This window comes from Bombina bombina, chromosome 1, assembly GCF_027579735.1.
Source record: "Bombina bombina isolate aBomBom1 chromosome 1, aBomBom1.pri, whole genome shotgun sequence".
In the NCBI taxonomy this organism is placed as follows: domain Eukaryota; kingdom Metazoa; phylum Chordata; class Amphibia; order Anura; family Bombinatoridae; genus Bombina; species Bombina bombina.
Window position 1 is genome coordinate 535,889,252 of NC_069499.1, and position 20,617 is coordinate 535,909,868.

General features: G+C 38.1%; 1 protein-coding gene across 2 annotated transcripts in view; it reads left to right on the top strand.

The window, feature by feature from the left end:
* The window catches only part of FASTKD2 (FAST kinase domains 2), a 144,128-nt gene that overhangs the window by 44,786 nt on the left and 78,725 nt on the right, over nucleotides 1–20,617 (top strand). For both annotated transcript variants that reach the window (XM_053698650.1, XM_053698651.1), the window contains 2 exons: nucleotides 13,678–13,817; nucleotides 16,057–16,229. In XM_053698650.1, the coding sequence (XP_053554625.1) occupies nucleotides 13,678–13,817; nucleotides 16,057–16,229 (313 nt within the window). The remainder of the gene's footprint in view (nucleotides 1–13,677; nucleotides 13,818–16,056; nucleotides 16,230–20,617) is intronic.

Here is a 20,617-nt window from a genome sequence, read left to right on the forward strand (position 1 = left end):
CTATTGCATAAATGTCTTTTGTTCAGGCCTTGGTCAGAATCAGGCCTGTGTTTAAGTCTGTTGCTCCTCCGTGGAGCCTTAATCTTGTTCTTAGGGTTCTGCAGCAGGCTAATTTCTAAGCCTTTGAGGGCTGCCTCTTATCACTAGCTTTTTAAATCTCTTTTCAACACAAAGAGACAGAGTACACGTGGGCCATATAGATAACACAGTGTTCAGGCACAGGGGGTTATTTAAGACAATAGATAATAAACCGTCACAGTCATGTGATCAGGGGGCTGGAAGAAGGTTCTTAGATACAAGGTAATCACAGAGATAAAAAGTGTATTAATATAACTGTGTTGGTTATGCAAAACTGGGGAATGGGTAATAAAGGGATTATCTATCTTTTAAAACAATAACAATTCTATGGTAGACTGTCCCTTTAAGTTATTGTCTTGGAAAGTTTTGTGTCTTCAAGCTATTCTGGTTGTAGAGTCTCAGAGCTTTGGGCTCTACAGTGTGACCCCCCCCCCTTATCTTATTTTCCATGTGGATAAGGCGGTCCTTCGTACCAAATTAAGATTTCTTCCTAAAGTGGTTTCGGACCGCAATATCAATCAGGAAATTGTAATTCCTTCGTTCTGTACTAATCCTTCTCATAAGAAACGTCTGTTACATAACCTGGATGTAGTGCATGCTTTGAAGTTCTATCTGCAGGCAACTAGGGATTTTTGGCAATCCACTGCCCTTTTTGTTGTATTTTCTGGTAAACATAAGGGCCAGAAGGCCACTTCTACTACTTTCTTTGTGGTTGAGAAGTGTCATTTGGTTGGCCTATGAGACAGCTGGACAAGAGCCTCCTGAGAGGATTACGGCTCATTCCACTAGGGTTGTCTCTTCTTCCTGGGCCATTAAAAACGAGGCTTCTGTGGAACAAATCTGCAAGGCGGCCACTTGGTCTTCGTTGCATACTTTTTCCAAATTCTACAAATTCAATGTTTTTGCCTCTGCTGAGGCTTCTTTTGGGAGGAAAGTTCTTCAAGCGGTGGTGCCTTTAGGTCCGCCTGTCTTGTTCTCCCTCCCTTCCATTCTGTGTCCCCTAGCTTGGGTATTGGTTCCCACTAGTAATTAGAATGGATTTGTGGCCTTTCCATGCCATTGGAAAGAAAACAAATTTATGCTTACCTGATAAATTATTTTATTTCCGGGTATGGAGAGTCCACGACCCACACTTATTAAATTTTGAGACGCCTTTTGTCATTTGCTAGACTTCAGGCACCTCTATAACCTTTGTGTCCTCTTTTCTTTCCATATCCTTCAGTTGAATGACTGGGGGATCGTGGAAAGTGGGAGGATACTTAAAGCTTTGCTGGGGTGTTCTTTGCCTCCTCCTGGTGGCCAGGAGTTGAATTCCCACTAGTAATTAGAATGGATTTTTGGACTCTCCATGCCAGGAAAGAAAAGAATTTATCAGGTAAGCATAAATTTTGTTTTTTTGCTTCAACGCTGTTCCGGTCAATTTTTTAATAATACCATCTAATTTCATACTTCCTCTGTGAGTATATTCCATCTAGTGCACCTTTCTACAAATCAGTATTGCACTATATTTGGTCTTCTCTTCTGAGGTGTCCAGGAGGGGATCTAAGCTTCCACGGGGGAATTGCGCTGCAATACTACCACAATTTTGAAGAAGAAGAGTAGAGCAGTAAACACAATTCTAACATAGATAGATCTATATTTATGTATTTATTTATTTATTTATGGGAGTTAATTTATAGCTTATTTGACTAAACATCCACTGTAATATTCATTTAGTAATCTGCAAGTATTAAAAAATGGAAGATAGCTCACCAAGTGGGTATGTAAGCAAATAGAGCAGCTGCTAACTTATGGTTTCTTCAATTATTTAAAGGGACAGTCAACACCAGAATTTTTGTTGTTTAAAAAGAAAGATAATCCCTTTATTTACCCATTCCCCAGTTTTGCATAACCAACACATTTATAATAATACACGTTTTACCTCTGTAATTACCTTGTATCTAAACTTCTGCTGACTGCCCCCTTATTTCAGTTCTTTTGACAGACTCACTCCTTTTTTTTTTAAATCTTTATTTATGTCCCAACAACATAATAAACTAATATAAACATAATAAACTAATATAAACATAATAAACTCCAGAAGGTTTGACAAAGAAAATTGTTCACAAAAAGTCACAAGTTCAACTCACCACGCAGGGTGATTAATACAACATAAATACTCAACAACGGAGGGAGAAAAAAATTAAAGAAAAATTACAATTTAAGGCTGGAATTTAATGGAATGGATACAAAAAAAAAAACATGAAAAACTTAGACCAGACTGATATCACTGGGCCTTATACCTATTAATCAGCCTATTGTGGCCTATTCTGGGTGTCATATGGCATTTTATATGTTGTTGGGCGATATATTTATAATCTCTATACAAAAGCCAACAAAAACATGCACAGCACCTAGCATACAACACAAACACACAACAGACAAAGAAAGAAAAAAAAAAATTTTTTTATAATTTAAGGCTGCATTTCAATGAAAATGAATACAATTTAGGCATATAACGATTCAAAATATAGAAATTGGACCAGGCTAATATCACCAAAACAAAAACATGCCGGCCCCTTATCGTACAGCACAGGCACACGACAAACACAGAAACATAAAAACACAAAAAGGGAAAAAGAGGGGGAAAAAAAAAAAAAGGGAAACACCTCCCCCGACCCCTCCCCTCTCATCCTCTCCGTCTCTAACATCAAGGAACCCCAATAATACAGCATACCTAGGCCCAGTCTGCGGGTAATCTACCCGTATGAATCAAATTTTCAAAAAGGGTTGTTTTTTTTAAAGATAATTATAAACTGTTGCTGTAATGCAATGGGGAAGGATCTCATTAAAGCCAACCATTTTTGGATATATTTCTCCATTTTCCCCTCTAGGTATATTTCACTATAATATTGTTCAGCTAAAATTGTATTGGCTACCATAACTTTGAAAGTTTGGAAAGAAGGAGCGCTAACGGATTTCCAGTTCAACAGAATAAGGTTATGCCCTACGAGAATCAATGTATTTATTGTCTTATAATATTTATTTTTTTGATAATTACATAAAAAGAATATGTCCTGTGGCGTTATAGTAAATTCATCCTCTATACTTAAAGAAAACCAAAAGTTTACCTTATTCCAAAATTGTTTAATCTTGGGACAACTCCAGAAATAGTATATAAGGTCAGTATTCAAGTTGCTGCATTTCAGACAGGCCTTATTATCATCTCCATATACCATTTCCTTTGCGCAGGAGTTACGTAAATCATATTCAAGAGTTTGCAGTGAGATTCTCTCCAGGAGATTATAGTGGTTGCTTTTTGTACTAATCTAAAACTGTCCTCTAGCTCTGTAATGGTCATAGAAGGAAAATTTATTTTCCATTTCAAAAATAACTAATTTAATCGTATCTGATCGGCTTTATTGAGCAGCATATTGTACATAAAAGAAATGGACACATTACCTTGTTTATAAAGATTAATTGCTACATTAATATCACCTAGCTTCCAATCCGATTTATTGTCTGCCCATAACTCCACATGGAAATGTCTCAGCTGTAAATAGGCAAAAAAACTATGTCTATAAATCATATATTCATTCTGTAAGTCCATAAAAGATTTAACAATATCTAGCGTCTCATTTCTAATCTGTATCACATTTTGTAAACCTTTACTTGACCACTCCTTGAAAATCCTAGAAGAAATCCCACTAGGGAATTTTTTAATTTCTGCATATTGGCAAATGTTTAGAGGATTTCCAACTAATATCTAGCTCGTCACATAGTTTATGCCAGGCCAGTATGGGATTTAGGAATATCCCCATCCGAGCAATTCTTTTAGGAAGTTCTATCTTTGGTAAATGTATAAGAGCCTTCAAAGAAAATGGCATTACAATTCCAGACTCTAAGTGCAAGTTTGTGGAATATTCTTTCTCAGTGATCCAGTCTAATATATATTTGCTAAGCGTCACTAAATTGTAGTACCTAAGATTAGGAAGGGCTAAACCACCTGCGTGTATATGCAGACTGAGATTATGTGTGGAAATTCGCTTACGTTTTTGTTTCCAGATAAATACAGCTGTTACACCATTAAAAAAAGTAATGTCTTTAGCCTTGATTAAAATCGGGAGATTTTGTAATAGGTATAACAATTGAGGAAAAAAAGATTGTCTTAATCATAGAGACCCTTGCCGAAAGAGAGATGGGGAGCGTCATCCAGTTATCTAGATCTCTTTTATACTTAGTAAAGTCGGGTAAATAATTTAGCTCATACCAGGTTGCACGATCCTTATGGATTTTAATCCCTAAATAATTTATTGAATCTACAGATTTAAACGGACACCGGGTGTTTATAAGCTTATTTTGGGTGAACCATAGGATTTCTGACTTTTCAGAATTAATTTTGTATCCAGAGAAGGATCCAAATTGTGCTGCCAAGGTTAAGAAATACTCTATTGAATGATCTGAGTCGTTCAGAAATAAGAGTAAATCATCCGCATATAAGGTGAGGACTGTTTTAATCGACCCTACCATTATCCCTGGTAATTCTTGCCGTAATTTAATCGCAAACGGTTCTAGAGCTAGGTTGAATAAAAGAGGTGAAAGAGGGCACCCCTGGCGAGTGCCTTTTTCTAACATAATATCTTGGGTCAGTTCTGAATTGATTAATAGATTAGAAATTGGCTTTTGATAAATTGCGTGAATTAAATTTAAAAAATTCCCTCTAAATCCAAACTGCGATAATGATGTAAATAAGTGGTCCCAATTGATGAGATCGAATGCCTTTTCGTCATCGATCGCTAGTACCGCCAGGTTTGATCTCTTTTAGGATTCTTTACCCTTATTTTAGTTCCAAAAATATTCCAGGATTGTTAAAACCCTACGTATAATTTTGGATACATTTCTGCCTGGCATGAACCCAACTTGATCTGGATGGATTAATTTCCCCACATAAGTGTTTAATCTATCTGCTATAATAGAGGTAAAAAAGGTAATAGTGGAAGCCGAGAAGTACTTTGAAGGAGTTTTATTCTCTATAAAATATGAGTTAAAAAGGCTCGCTAATGTATCCGAAATGTGGTCTTTTAATATTTTATATAGTTCAGCAGGAAGTTGGTCCGGTCCCGGGGCTTTATTTGTTTTAGCTCTATTAATCTGCTCAGTGACTTCCATTACTGTAATTAGCAAATTTAACGCCTCTAGGTCTTGTTCCGCGATTTTGGGAATAGTGAAATTGCTCCAAAAACACAACTTATTCTGCATATTCGCTTCCTCCCTCTTATAAATCCTCTTATAATAATTATAAAAAGCTTCTTTTATTTCTTTAGACTTAGTAACAGTCCTGCCTTCCAGTCTGATTTTATTAATTCTTCTACCTCTCTGAGTATTTTTAATCAAGATTGAAAGATATCTGGCCGATCTTCTGAAATTTCCGCGGTATTTTGCACTTGTTTTTAGATCCTCTTGTATTGTTTTGTGTTTGAGGAAGAGCTCCCTTTCCTTTTTTTTCTCGAAATATTTATCTCATAACAGTTTAACCGGGTTACCAATATATGCCTCATACGCATTTCTAACCTGGTTAATAAGCGGAGTTTCTTTAGCCTTATTTTTCCTTTTCCATTTGCATAGATGGGCTTTGATCTCGCCCCTAATAAATGCTTTAAAGGCTTCCCAATAAGTCTCTGTTTTGGAGAGATATGTACTATTGTTATACTTTATATTCATTCCACTTCTCGACCAGCCAATTAGTGAAGTGTATATTATTTATTAGATGAGAAGGAAAGAATAGCCTGGTAAAATTTGGGCCTCCATTTGGCCCCAGCTTAATTTGGAGCGATATCACAGCATGATATGAGATAACTATATCCTTGATATCTACAGACGTAACTTGTTTTAGTACATATTCTGAGACCAGAAAAAAATCTATGCGAGATAATGTATGAAATGACTTAGATTCGCATGTATAAGCTTTAACATCGGGAAATCGTGTACGCCAAATATCCGTTAAATTCAGATCTGTGATAAAGTTAGACAGTGTCCTATTTCTACCTTGCTCACATTTATTGACACATTTGAACCTGTCCAGCCGAGGCCTGGGAGCTATGTTGAAATCTTCACCTATAATAATTTTCTGGTTGTTATAAAACAATAATTTCGCCTTCAACCTATCCCAGAATCCTTTATCAGGTTTATTAGGTCCGTATACATTACATAAAACCAATTTTACCCCGTGTACTAATATTTCTAAAATAATTTATCTCCCTTGCGGGTCTATATTTTGTGAGACGATATCACACTGCAAACTCTTATTGAACATAATCGCCACTCCCTTCTTTCTTCTGCAATAGGGTGAGTACACTATATTTCCGACCCAATTGGATTTTAATTTTAGCACCTCCTCCGGGTTTAAATGGGTCTCTTGCAAAAAAACAATTTGTGGATTAAAGGAATTTAAATGGTTTATTATAGACTTTCTTTTAATAGGGTATGTTATCCCGCCCACATTCCAAGATAAAAAATTGATTTTATTCATATTCATTTAGAATAGGGAGAACTGGTAATGGGAGAGGGGGGGAGAGAAAAAACAAACAAAAAAAAAACCCACAAAACACACCACACCATATGTCCCTTATATACACACATCACATCATATGGACCAATCGCCATCTCCGATTATATCAATATGTTAGGTAAAAAAGAAAAGAAAAAAAACTCATCTGTTTCTTACTCACTTAATTTAAGTTCTTCACATAGTGTTTGTGCAGCATCAGCTTCAGATATTATGTGTGTCTTACCATCTATGTTAACTATGATTTTAGCCGGATAAACTAATCTCGCGTTAAATTTGGCGTTTATCAGTTTTGAACAAAATGGTGCCATTTTTCTACTTTTTTTAGCTGCCGTTTCAACAGAGAAGTCCTGGAAAATTAATAATTTGTGTTGCCCAATTCTACATTGCTGCATTTTACGATAGTTCTGCATTATGTTGATCTTATCTTGAAAGTTAAAGGGACAGTCTAGGCCAAAATAAACTTTCATGATTCAGATAGGGCATGTAATTTTAAACAATTTTCCAATTTACTTTTATCACCAATTTTGCTTTGTTCTCTTGGTATTCTTAGTTGAAAGCTTAACCTAGGAGGTTCATATGCTAATTTCTTAGACCTTGAAGCCCACCTCTTTCAGATTGCATTTTAACAGTTTTTCACCACTAGAGGGTGTTAGTTCACATATTTCATATAGATAACACTGTGCTTGTGCACGTGAAGTTATATGGGAGCAGGCACTGATTGGCTAGACTGCAAGTCTGTCAAAAGAACTGAAAAAAAGGGACAGTTTGCAGAGGCTTAGATACAAGGTAATCACAGAGGTTAAAAGTGTATTATTATAACTGTGTTGGTTATGCAAAACTGGGAAATGGGTAATAAAGGGATTATCTATCTTTTAAAACAATAAAAATTCTGGTGTAAACTGTCCCTTTAAAAAATTTTATTATCACTGTTCTGGGTTTTGTAGCTCTATTAAAATTTTCCTTAAATGGACCTATTCTATGTGCCCTTTCTATTAAGATGGGGGGTTGGTTTACTAGACCTACACATTGAGGGAGTAGGACAGATGCAAAAAGTAAAAGGTCCTTGTTCTCCGTGGTTTCAGGGAGGCCAACTACTTTGACGTTATTCCGTCTGGACCTATCCTCAAGATCCTCAATCCTGGCATGCAGGGTGGCAATTTCCCTTTCATGTATATTCACCTGTGTCTCTTGATTATTCACTTGATCCTCTAAGCTAGAGATTCTCAGCTCTGCTTCCTCAAGCCTGTTGGCAAACTGTCTGACTTCTAATGTAAGATTGGTTAGTTCAGTTTTGATACCTTTTGAATTGGGGTGTAAATAACTCTGACATTTGTTTTAATAGCTGTTTATTCTCTCCAAAGGAGGAAATCTCTTCCTGAGAGCTCGGGCAAATATCACTATTCCTGGGCCCTTTTCTATCCTTAGATTTAGGCGGCATAGCTATTGATTTGTGAGTGGGGAGTGTCAAAAATGTATCCATTAATTAAAAAAGAAAAAAAAAAAAAGAGGGAGCTGCTGAAGTGTGCTCTATCTAGAAGGAAAAGTGCATCGGGGGCCCCTTGGACCCAGTATTTAAGGGAAAAAGAGTGTTGATGCAGTGAGAGAAAAATAAAAATTAGGGCTATGCCGTACTTAAAGCTCGTAAGCAATACCTGGCTCAGGAAGGGTGCTTGACCCTTTTCCCAGAAGATTTGAGAAAGTAATGTAACTATTTGAACTTAATAAATTATATATATAACTAGTGTTAAAGCCTGTGTACACGGGCCAAAATGTGTATTGAATTTTTATGTTACTTACTTTATAGGCTTTACTTACTTGTAACTAAATAAAAAGACACAACTTATTTATTTAAAGTATATTTCTTTAAAAACAATGTTTTTTGTATAAATTTTATCACTGTTTGGTAATATCTTTCCTTGCTTTGAACCTTGAAGTATCTTAATTTTGACATCAGATGATGTACGAACTCGAGACATTGCAACATAAAGTTGTCCATGATTAAATACTGGTTCTGGAAGGAATATTCCAACTTTGTCTAACGTTTGACCTTGTGATTTATTGATGGTCATTGCAAAGGCAAGTTTGATTGGAAACTGTCTCCTTCGTAAAATGAATGGTAGTTCAGTGTTGGCAGGGGTTAAATCTATTCTTGGAATAAACACCATCTGGTTTTGAGCTGTTCCTGTGAGTACCTCTGCAATTATTAGATTGGGCTTAAGATCTTTAACTATCAATCTTGTTCCATTGCACAGACCTCTTTTTGTGTTCAGATTTCTGAGCAACATAATAATACTTCCCAATTTTATTTTTAACTTATGAAGAGGCATTCCTGATGGAGCTAATTCGTTTAGTAACTCTATGGGATAGTTTTGAGCATCTTCATCTGTCTGATCGTCAATTGAACTTAGATATATTTTTTCATCACCATCGAGTATATTTAATACATGGTCATTGATTTGATCAACATGACAATTCTTTGTACACAAAATGGCCTTTTTTGAAAAACTGTGAAGATCAGATGGAAATAGTCTTTTTCCAAAAATTTCATATATGATACAATCGTTGCATATTAATTTGGAAGGGATCTCAACTAAATCCTCAGGAAGGCCCTCTGAATTATTTAATGAACCCTGTCCTAATTCTAGTAGCCAATTGCTAAATTCTGGATCAACAGAACGCACATTATTGTGCAATCGAGCCTCTTAAAGGCAGCAGTTATGTTTTTTTTTTTTTTTTTTTATTAAAAGCAAATAGTGAAGTTTTCATTTGTACTGGCAATTTTATGTGTGCTGTGTAGCGCACTGTTACGCTCTTTTATGAGCCGCTTAAAGGCAGCAGTTATGCATTATTTTTTTTTTTATTAAAAGCAAATAGTGAACCTTTCAGTTCTACTGGCAATTTTTATGTGTGCTGTGTAGCGCACTTTTACGCTCTTGTATGAGCCTCTTAAAGGCAGCAGTTATGTTTTTTTTGGGGGGGGGGTTTGTTGTTTTTTTAAAAGCAAATAGTGAAGCTTTCAGTTCTACTGGCAATTTTTATGTGTGCTGTGTAGCGCAGTCTTACGCTTTTGTATGAGCCTGTTAAAGGCAGCAGTTACGCAGTAATGTTTTATTTTAATAAAAGCAAATAGTGAACCTTTCAGTTGCCAGCAGTGATGTTTTATTTTATAAAAAAAACTAAAATAGTGCTATAAGGAATTAACTTGTTATATGTGCTGTGTAGTACAGTATTGGTCTCTATTATGACCCAATTAAGCCAGCAGTTATAAAAAAAATTTAAACTAAAAAAGTTCTTCAGGGACTTTTTATATGTGCTGTGCTTGTTATATGTGCTGTGTAGTACAGTATTGGTCTCTTTTATGACCCAATTAAGCCAGCAGTTATATATATTTTTTTTAAACTAAAAAAGTTCTACAGGGACTTTTTATATGTGCTGTGCAGCACAGTGTTGGGCTCATTTATAAACCTAATAAGCCAGCAGTGATGTTTTATTTTTTTTAAAAACTTAAATAGTGCTATAAGGAATTTATAGCACAGTGTTGGGCTCTTTTATGAGCCTATGTGCTGTGTAGCAAAGTGTTGGGCTCTCTTATGAGCCTATATGTGGTGTGTAGCACAGTGTTGGTCTCTTTTATGAGCCTATTAATCCAGGGTTTTTTTTTTTTGTTAAGTAAAATATTATGTGCTGTGTAGCACATACATAAGTACAGAGCAAATGTTTTTTAAAACTAAAATATAGCACAGTGTTGTGTCTCTTTTATGAGCCTATATGTGCTGTGTAGCACAGTGTTAGGCTGTTTTATGAGCCTATTAATCCAGGTTTTTTTTTTTTTTAAAGTCCTAATCAAACTTTTTTTTTTTTACTAAAATATGTTTTTTCTATGTGCAAAATATGTCTTTTCTATGTTTTTTTCTATGTGCTGTGTAGCACATACATAAATCGTGAGGCAATTTTTTTTCTATATGCTGTGTAGCACTTACATAAGTCCTAATCAAACTTTTTATTTTTTTTACTTTTTTTTTAATAAAATATGTTTTTTCTATGTTTTTTCTATGTGCTGTGTAGCACATACATAAATCGTGAGGCAATTTTTTTTCTAGAACAAACTTATTTTTTAAACTAAAATATTATGTGCTGTGTAGCACATACATAAGTACAGAGCAAGACCTTTCTATACATATAAGTCCAGACCCATTTTTTTTTTTAAACTAAAATATTATTCGCTGTGTAGAAAGTTCTGTCTAGCACAGATAACTCCGGAGCTTTCAATGGAGTGTGTTGCGCAGTTTTAAGTTTTGTTAGGCCTGCGACGCGTCACGCGACTACTCGCGCCGGTGTGTATTGATATCGCGCTGCGAGGGTGCGCGTGCGGGTGAGTCATTTGTGGAGGGTGCGCATGCGCGTGTGGGCAAGTTCTGTGTGTGGGTGTTAGGGTGCGCGTGCGGCCAAGTTATAGGCTGTGTGTTAATGCGCGTGCGGCCTTCATCTTGCGCTGCGTGCGCGTGCGGCCAAGTTCTGTGTGTGGGTGCTAGGGTGCGCGTGCGGCCAAGTTATAGGCTGTGTGTTAAGGGTTGCTGTGTGTGGGTGCGAGGGTGCGCGTGCGGCCAAGTTTGTGGGTGTGTGGATGTGCGAGCTGATAGATGTGCGCGCGAGGTGTCTGGGATCTAAGGCCAAGTGTGTTTGTCTCTACTGCGGCTGCGCATGACGGCTTCAGACAAACACACTTGGCCTTTTATAATATAGGATGTACTGAGCTCTTTGTACCGTTTAGGAAAGGAAAAACATAAATTGTTTCTATGGTCCCTTATACACAATTATACCTTATCCAGGCACCAGGACATGAGTAGGTGAATATACAACACTAAGATCAATATGCAAAAAATTCCACTTGCTCAATATCTTAATTATGGAGGTATGCAGTTTTTCACATTGCCCTATTATATTTTACATTCCCAAATGCAAATGATGCCTGTACTTACTGCATACAACAGCTATATAATAAACAACTTTTTATAGAAAAAAATTAAATACACATCTCAGGCTAGTACATAGCTGATCTAAAGTTACAGCGTATAGGCCAATATTAGTTACTATATCAAAGGGAAGAGATTCAGTTTTCAGCAGAATAGAACTTATTGTAGCAGGCACTCAAATAGCTATCAACACAAACTTTGTATATATCATAATCAGCACTCTTCTTATACAACTTAACTACATTAAATATGTAGCAACTCTTAGCTAGCAATATATCAAATATACAGTGGTTTAGCAACGATTCTTTGCAGGATTATTTCCTATAGGCTGACAAAACGCATAAACAGAAAATTCAGATTTTTAACAATAAAAAACTTTTACATAACTATACTACAGACTTTATAGCAACATATATTTGTCCAGCAAAATCATTTATCCAGCAAAAATTCCTCTATTTGGATCTGTTTGGGTCTCATCTGTAAATTTATCTATAATGTCCGGACCCCCTTTCTCTTCTTATCCTTTTCCTATCTTTCTTGCCTCTCTCTTCCTTTTTACCTTGTGAGGCTTCACATTTTCCCCATTATGTAGAGAGTTAATATATAAGGGGTTGTATACCGGATTACCCTGGTAGTTTTGCACGGGTACTCTGAGGCATAAAGAGCCAGGAGGCAACAACGCCACAATTAATGTATAATATTCTGTGTCCCTTATGAGAGGGGTTTTATATCCCTTAGTTCTTGTAAATCCACCTATGCAGTGTGCAAAGTTTTCCTTTAACCCCCAGTAGGGGCTACTCAAGGGACTAGTTATTATAGATATGTAAACAGCATTAAGGCCTCTTTAAATCCCCAAAACTGCGTATATGGCTTAAAGACAGGGAGTCTCCTTCTACGTGCCCACAGGTATCTTTAAGAAACAGGGCTAGTAAAGCCAATCCACAGGCCTATACACCGCCTTACCTTCACCCTGGATTCTCAGGGACTTACACCGGCGGGCTCCTTCACCCAGGGTACTGCAGGGACTTACACCACAAAGTTCCTTCACCCTGCAGGGCACCTCTCAGGACATATACAGTTAGCTGCGTCTCAGCCCTCCCAGCTGTTCTGCCTCCCCGGATGGGGATAACGCTGTTGATAAGAATCGTGCACGCCTGCACCACCTGTGCCGACAAAGAGTTCAAGAGCGGCTTCTGCAGGCCTAGAGTAGAGTTAGTCAGCTATACGTCGGTCTGGCAAGCTGCCGGGCGCAGCTGGGGCTGTAACCTCCCACCTGTGCATGGAGGGGAATCAGAAGAGGCGTCTGGTTGTGCTGTGCCACGGCTATCCAGCAAATTGCCCGAACATGGACTTCCGCTCGCGGGGTCCCACGGTAGTGGGGCTTCAGCTTATCTGGGCCGATCAGTAGAATCTCGGCCAAGGAAACAGGCGATACGGCGATTCCTGTAATAACGCCGTGCTATGAGGAAGCGTGTCCCAGCCGAACATGCACAGTGTGCACTTGCTCCACCCACCGGAAGCCTTGTTGTCTGAGGGTTTATCCCTCGACAGACTCACTCCTAGGTCACTTCATGTGCATGAGCTCAATGTTATCTATATGAAACACATGAACTAATGCCCTCTAGTGGTCAAAATGCATTCAGATTAGAGGCAGTCTTCAAGGTCTAAGAAATTAGCATATGAACCTCCTAGGTTTACCTTTCAACTAAGAATACCAAGAGAACAAAGCAAACTTGGTGATAAAAGTAAATTGGGACGTTGTTTAAAATTACTGTACATGCCCTATTTAAATCATGAAAGTTTTTTGGACTGGACTGTCCCTTTAATATACAGATTGCTATATTTAATTTTACCACTATACATAGGTAACCTAGCTTTTTTTTTTTTAAATGTATGTTTGTTATGCCTGTTTATACATATGCTAGTAAAGGTATTGGTTCATATCCTCTTAAATATAATAATTTGTGTTCCTGTAAACAATTACTCAGAGAAGCAAAATACATCAGACAGAATTCTATGTATCCAAGGTTTTTTTAATTGATATTTTTTTTAATAATAATCCCCTGCTATCTTTTTCAGATAATATTGATGCTCTCTCATTCTGGAGAATAATCCATGTCCTGCAGGCCTGCCGGGACCTTAACTATCATAATGAAGAATTGCTGACTTCCATAGGAGATCATATAGTATCCACACTGTACATGTGGCAGACAAAGCAGGTAGTGTGGGCATCCTGTAGTAATGGTTAATCACTCTTTATGGACATGGTTCTTGATGTTATAAAATTAACATGCAAATAAAGCGCTGAAGCTTTCTACTTTCATGTGAATGATGATAATAGTATGAATAGTGACAGACATACTCCTGCTGTTTCAAGGGGGATTCGTTTGTTGTGAGTACAGATCATAGAAATGATAATTAAAATTGTTAAAATCTTTGCTTAATTGGTGCTTTTAACTGGGCCAGATTACAAGTGGAGTGGTATTTAGGGATTCTGCTTGCGAAGTAAGGTTTTTGCGCTCATATTACAAGTTGAAAGTAAAAAGTTTTAGCATACCCACTTACCCGATGCTTATAAAAAGCAGAACTTAGAATAGCAAGATTGCATTAACGTATTTCCCCATAGATTTAATTGGAGCAAAAAAAGTGCAGAAAAAATACCCTACTCGCGCACAAACCTGATCGCATATGTTTTCACCCTACATGAAAATATGAATATTTCACATTACAATTTTCTTTGCATAGCAGAATATGTTCTATTTAATCATAAATATATATTGCATTAATATGATTTTACATGTTTTTAGTTACTTAAAGTGATGGTAAATTCATTTAAAAAAAAACACTAGGATTTACCATCACTAAAAAGAAACTGTACTTTATCACTTATTAAAAAAGGGTGCCATACTCACCCTGTCTGTGCTGCGGCAGGTCACTAAAGTCAGAGCCTTCGCCTGCCCACAGCACAGCACTCTTCTCTCAATGAGGTGACGTTCCCACCTCTAAGCCAATAGCCGTGCAAGTCATCTGACAGTGTTCTGCTATTGGTTTAGAGGTGGGAACTTCACCTCATTGAGGGAAGATCGCTGTGCCATGGGCGACTGGATGCTCTGACTTTAGCGAGTTGCCACGGCAGAGACAGGGTGAGTTTAGCACTTTTTTTTTATTTTTTAAATAAGTGATGACTGAAACATCAGTTTATTTTTAGTGACGGTAAATCCTAGCGTTTTTTAAACGTTTGGATTTACCATCACTTTAACTGCAAAGGTCTCCAATGTATGTGTGTGTGTGTGTGTATATGTATGTATGCATGTATTTGTGTTTTATATGTGTATATATTTCTGTAAATACACAAATAAATACATGTACACACACATATACTGTGTATGTGTGTATATATATATATATATATATATATATATATATAACTTTTTGTGCAATATATTTTTTTAATAATTTTTATTAGTGTTTATAAGTGTAACTGTACTCTGTAATGTATTTTTTATGTGTTTTGTGCAACTTTTTTGTTTTGCGAAACAGTTAACCAGAGTTCTGAGGACGCGGTAATCATTTTAACATAAATCACAAATGTGCTCACGCGGTTGCTATTACTTTCAACTTGTAACACGAGCGCTACACCCGACGCGTGCAAAAAGTCTCGATAAACCACTTTTTGCTCGTGCCCCTGGTAATCTCGCCCATTGTGTTTACATGAAATGTGCAACAGGACATATTTCATATAATGTTATTCATGCAGTCATTTTTTAGTTGCTTTTTTTCTGTCCATATGTCATGTTGACTTTTTTTTTATATAATCCTCTTCTGAGTTAATGTGGAAGTTTGGTTTTGCTTTGCCTAACATTATATCCAGTTCAATTAGATTTTGAATTAGATTATTCGTTCTAAACACTATTTAGATGACCTTTTCCTTTAGGGCACAACATTTCTTAACAGTGACCATACTGTGGTGTACAGGATTTCTCATTAGCAAGTGAAAGCAATACTATTTACTTGCAACTTCTATGTGCAGTTGGTTATGTTAAACTTAGGTCAAATTTAAACTCTCATCATTCAGGGTAACATTTATATATAAAAAATAAATGATATAAAAAAACGCTTTCCAATTGAAATCTAACTTGTTGCTTTCTCTTGGTACCCTTTGTTGAAATGTAACTGACACCTTTTCATGTGCGCATACCTAGGAGGATGCACGTGTACTATATGGCAACAGTGTTTGCAACAATTTTATACATATAGTGTTCAAGACGTGCACACTTTTAGGCATACCTCAGGATGCTCTTATGGTAAGGAGCTAAGATTCAACAACAAAGGATACCAAGAGAGAGAGCTAAATTAGATGTCAATAAGTCAGTCAATTTGATTGTATTCTCTATCGTTAAAGTTTAATTACTGTAAATTTCTATTGAACACTGCTGTAAGACGCATCTCTATTTTCAGATCACATTGTTCCTTTCTTTACTGGAAAAGCTCCACTTCCGACACATCGCTCTACTGGATTGTTTTGCAGAAAGAGTGATCAAAAGCCCAGAGTCGCTCACGTTTAAGGACCTGCTGATATCAGTCAAAGTTTATTCTCTTCTGAATCACCTTCCCAAGGGTCAGAGCCAGCAGTGAGTCTCTTAGTGTATCGCAGATTCGTTTATTCTCAAATGTTATGTATTTCTATATTGTAGAAAAGCAAGTTTGCTTTAGATAGTAATGACCTGTACTTGACGAGACAATGCAGTAAATATTTAATCATACATTTTTAACCTCTGCATACTTAGTAGAAAGTTCTAAATATAACATCATAAGCAACAACTACTTAAAGGGATAGGAAAGTCAAAATTAAACTTGCATGATTCAGATAGAGCATGTCATTTTAATACACTTTTAAATTCACTTATATTTTCAAATGTGCTTTGTTCTCTTAGTATCCCTTGTTAAAAAAATGAATACGCACATATCATACATTAGTGGGAGCTGCTGCTAATTGGTGCGTGCACACATTTGTCTCTTGTGATTGGCTAAATAGATATTTCTCTTGTTAAGTGTATCCAGTCCACGGATCATCCATTACTTGTGGGATATTCTCCTTCCCAACAGGAAGTTGCAAGAGGATCACCCACAGCAGAGCTGCTATATAGCTCCTCCCCTCACTGCCATATCCAGTCATTCTCTTGCAACTCTCAACAAAGATGGACGTAGTAAGAGGAGAGTGGTGTATTATAGTTAGTTTTTTAACTTCAATCAAAAGTTTGTTATTTTTAAATGGTACCGGAGTGTACTGTTTCATCTCAGGCAGCATTAGAAGAAGAATCTGCCTGTGATTTCTATGATCTTAGCAAAAGTAACTAAGATCCATTGCTGTTCTCATATATTCTGAGGAGTGAGGTAACTTCAGAAAGGGAATGGCGTGCAGGTTTTCCTGCAATAAGGTATGTGCAGTTAAGAATATTTTTCTAGGGATGGAATTTGCTAGAAAATGCTGCTGATACCGGATTAATGTAAGTAAAGCCTTAAATGCAGTGATAGCGACTGGTATCAGGCTTATTAATAGAGATGCATACTCTTATAAAAGTGTAATATAAAACGTTTGCTGGCATGTTTAATCGTTTTTATATATGTTTGGTGACAAAACTTATTGGGGCCTAGTTTTTTTCCACATGGCTGGTTTGATTTTTGCCTAGAAACAGTTCCTGAGGCTTTCCACTGTTGCAATATGAGTGGGAAGGGCCTATTTTAGTGCTTTTCTGTGCAGCTAAAAATACTGACAGAGACATTCAGCTTTTTCCTGCATGATCCAGGACATCTCTGAAGGGCTCAAAAGGCTTCAAAGTCGTGTTTGAGGAGGGTAACAATCACAGTAGACTGTGGCAGTTGTTGTGACTGTGTTTAAAAAACGTTTTTGTCATTTATTATTCTGTTTTTGTTATTAAGGGGTTAATCATCCATTTGCAAGTGGGTGCAATGCTCTGCTGACTTGTTACATACACTGTAAAAATTCTGTTAGTTTAACTGCCTTTTTTCACTGTTATTTCAAATTTTGTCAAAATTTGTTTCTCTTAAAGGCACAGTAACGTTTTTTATATTGCTTGTTAACTTGCTTTAAAGTGTTTTCCAAGCTTGCTAGTCTCATTGCTAGACTGTACAAACATGTCTAAAACAGAGGATACTTGTTCATTATGTTTAAAAGCCATGGTGGAGCCCCATAGGAGAATGTGTACTAAATGTATTGATTTCACCTTAAACAGTAAAGATCAGTCTTTATCTATAAAAGAATTGTCACCAGAGGGGTCTGTCGAGGGGGAAGTTATGCCGACTAACTCTCCCCACGTGTCGGACCCTTCGCCTCCCGCTCAAGGGACGCACGCTAATATGGGGCCAAGTACATCAGGGACGCCCATAGCGATTACTTTGCAGGACATGGCTGCAATCATGAATAATACCCTGTCAGAGGTATTATCCAGATTGCCTGAATTGAGAGGCAAGCGCGATAGCTCTGGGGTTAGACGAGATACAGAGCGCGTAGATGCTGTAAGTGCCATGTCTGATACTGCGTCACAATATGCAGAACCTGAGGACGGAGAGCTTCAGTATGTGGGTGACGTCTCTGAATCTGGGAGACCTGATTCAGAGATTTCTAATTTTAAATTTAAGCTTGAGAACCTCCGTGTATTGCTTGGGGAGGTATTAGCTGCTCTGAATGACTGTGACACAATTGCAGTGCCAGAGAAATTGTGTAGGCTGGATAAATACTATGCAGTGCCGGTGAGTACTGATGTTTTTCCAATACCTAAAAGACTTACAGTAATTAGTAAGGAGTGGGATAGGCCCGGTGTGCCCTTTTCCCCACCTCCTATATTTAGAAAAATGTTTCCAATAGATGCCACTACACGGGACTTATGGCAGACTGTCCCTAAGGTGGAGGGAGCAGTTTCTACTTTAGCAAAGCGTACCACTATCCCGGTTGAGGACAGTTGTGCTTTTTCAGATCCAATGGATAAAAAAAATTAGAGGGTTACCTTAAGAAAATGTTTATTCAACAAGGTTTTATTTTACAGCCCCTTGCATGCATTGCGCCTGTCACTACTGCGGTGGCGGCATTCTGGTTTGAGGCCCTGGAAGAGGCCATCCATACAGCTCCATTGACTGAAATTGGTGACAAGCTTAGAACTCTTAAGCTAGCTAACTCATTTGTTTCTGATGCCATTGTTCATTTGACTAAACTAACGGCTAAGAATTCCGGATTCGCCATCCAGGCGCGTAGGGCTCTATGGCTCAAATCCTGGTCAGCTGATGTGACTTCAAAGTCTAAATTACTCAACATTCCTTTCAAGGGGCAGACCTTATTCGGGCCTGGTTTGAAAGAAATTATTGCTGACATTAGTGGAGGTAAGGGTCATACCCTTCCTCAGGACAGGGCCAAATCAAAGGCCAAACAGTCTAATTTTCGTGCCTTTCGAAATTTCAAGGCAGGTGCAGCATCAACTTCCTCTGCTTCAAAACAAGAGGGAACTTTTGCTCAATCCAAGCAGGCCTGGAAACCTAACCAGTCCTGGAACAAGGGCAAGCAGGCCAGAAAGCCTGTTGCTGCCTCTAAGACAGCATGAAGGAGCGGCCCCCTATCCGACAACGGATCTAGTAGGGGGCAGACTCTCTCTCTTTGCCCAGGTGTGGGCAAGAGATGTTCAGGATCCCTGGGCGTTGGAGATCATATCTCAGGGATATCTTCTGGACTTCAAAGATTCTCCTCCACAAGGGAGATTTCACCTTTCAAGATTATCTGCAAACCAGATAAAGAAAGAGGCATTCCTTAGCTGCGTACAAGGTCTCCTTGTAATGGGAGTGATCCATCCAGTTCCGCGGACGGAACAAGGACAGGGGTTTTATTCAAATCTGTTTGTGGTTCCCAAAAAAGAGGGAACCTTCAGACCAATTTTGGATTTAAAGATCCTAAACAAATTCCTCAGAGTTCCGTCATTCAAGATGGAAACTATTCGAACCATTTTACCCATGATCCAAGAGGGTCAGTACATGACCACAGTGGACTTAAAGGATGCCTACCTTCACATTCCGATTCACAAGAATCATCATCAGTTCCTGAGGTTTGCCTTTCTAGACAGGCATTACCAATTTGTAGCTCTTCCATTCGGGTTGGCTACAGCCCCAAGAATTTTTACAAAGGTTCTGGGCTCACTTCTGGCGGTCCTAAGACCGCGAGGCATAGCGGTGGCTCCTTACCTGGACGATATCCTGATACAGACGTCAAGCTTTCAAATTGCCAAATCTCATACAGAGATAGTTCTGGCATTCCTGAGGTCACATGGGTGGAAAGTGAACGAAGAAAAGAGTTCTCTATCTCCTCTCATGAGGGTTTCCTTCCTAGGGACTTGTGTAGAAATGAAAATTTACCTGACGGAGTCCAGGTTATCAAAACTTCTAAATGCTTAACGTGTTCTTCACTCCATTCCGCGCCCCACGGTGGCTCAGTGCATGGAAGTAATCGGCTTAATGGTAGCGGCGATGGACATAGTGCCATTCGCGCGCCTGCATCTCAGACCGCTGCAATTATGCATGCTCAGTCAGTGGAATGGGGATTAGACAGATTTGCCCCCTCTACTAAATCTGGATCAGGAAACCAGAGATTCTCTTCTCTGGTGGTTATCTCGGGCCCATCTGTCCAAGGGTATGACCTTTCGCAGACCAGATTGGACAATTGTAACAACAGATGCCAGCCTTCTAGGTTGGGGTGCAGTCTGGAACTCCCTGAAGGCTCAGGGTTCATGGACTCAGGAGGAGAAACTCCTCCCAATAAATATTCTGGAGTTAAGAGCAATATTCAATGCTCTTCTGGCTTGGCCTCAGCTAGCAACACTGAGGTTCATCAGATTTCAGTCGGACAACATCACGACTGTGGCTTACATCAACCATCAAGGGGGAACCAGGAGTTCCCTAGCGATGTCAGAAGTCTCCAAGATAATTCGCTGGGCAGAGACTCACTCTTGCCACCTGTCAG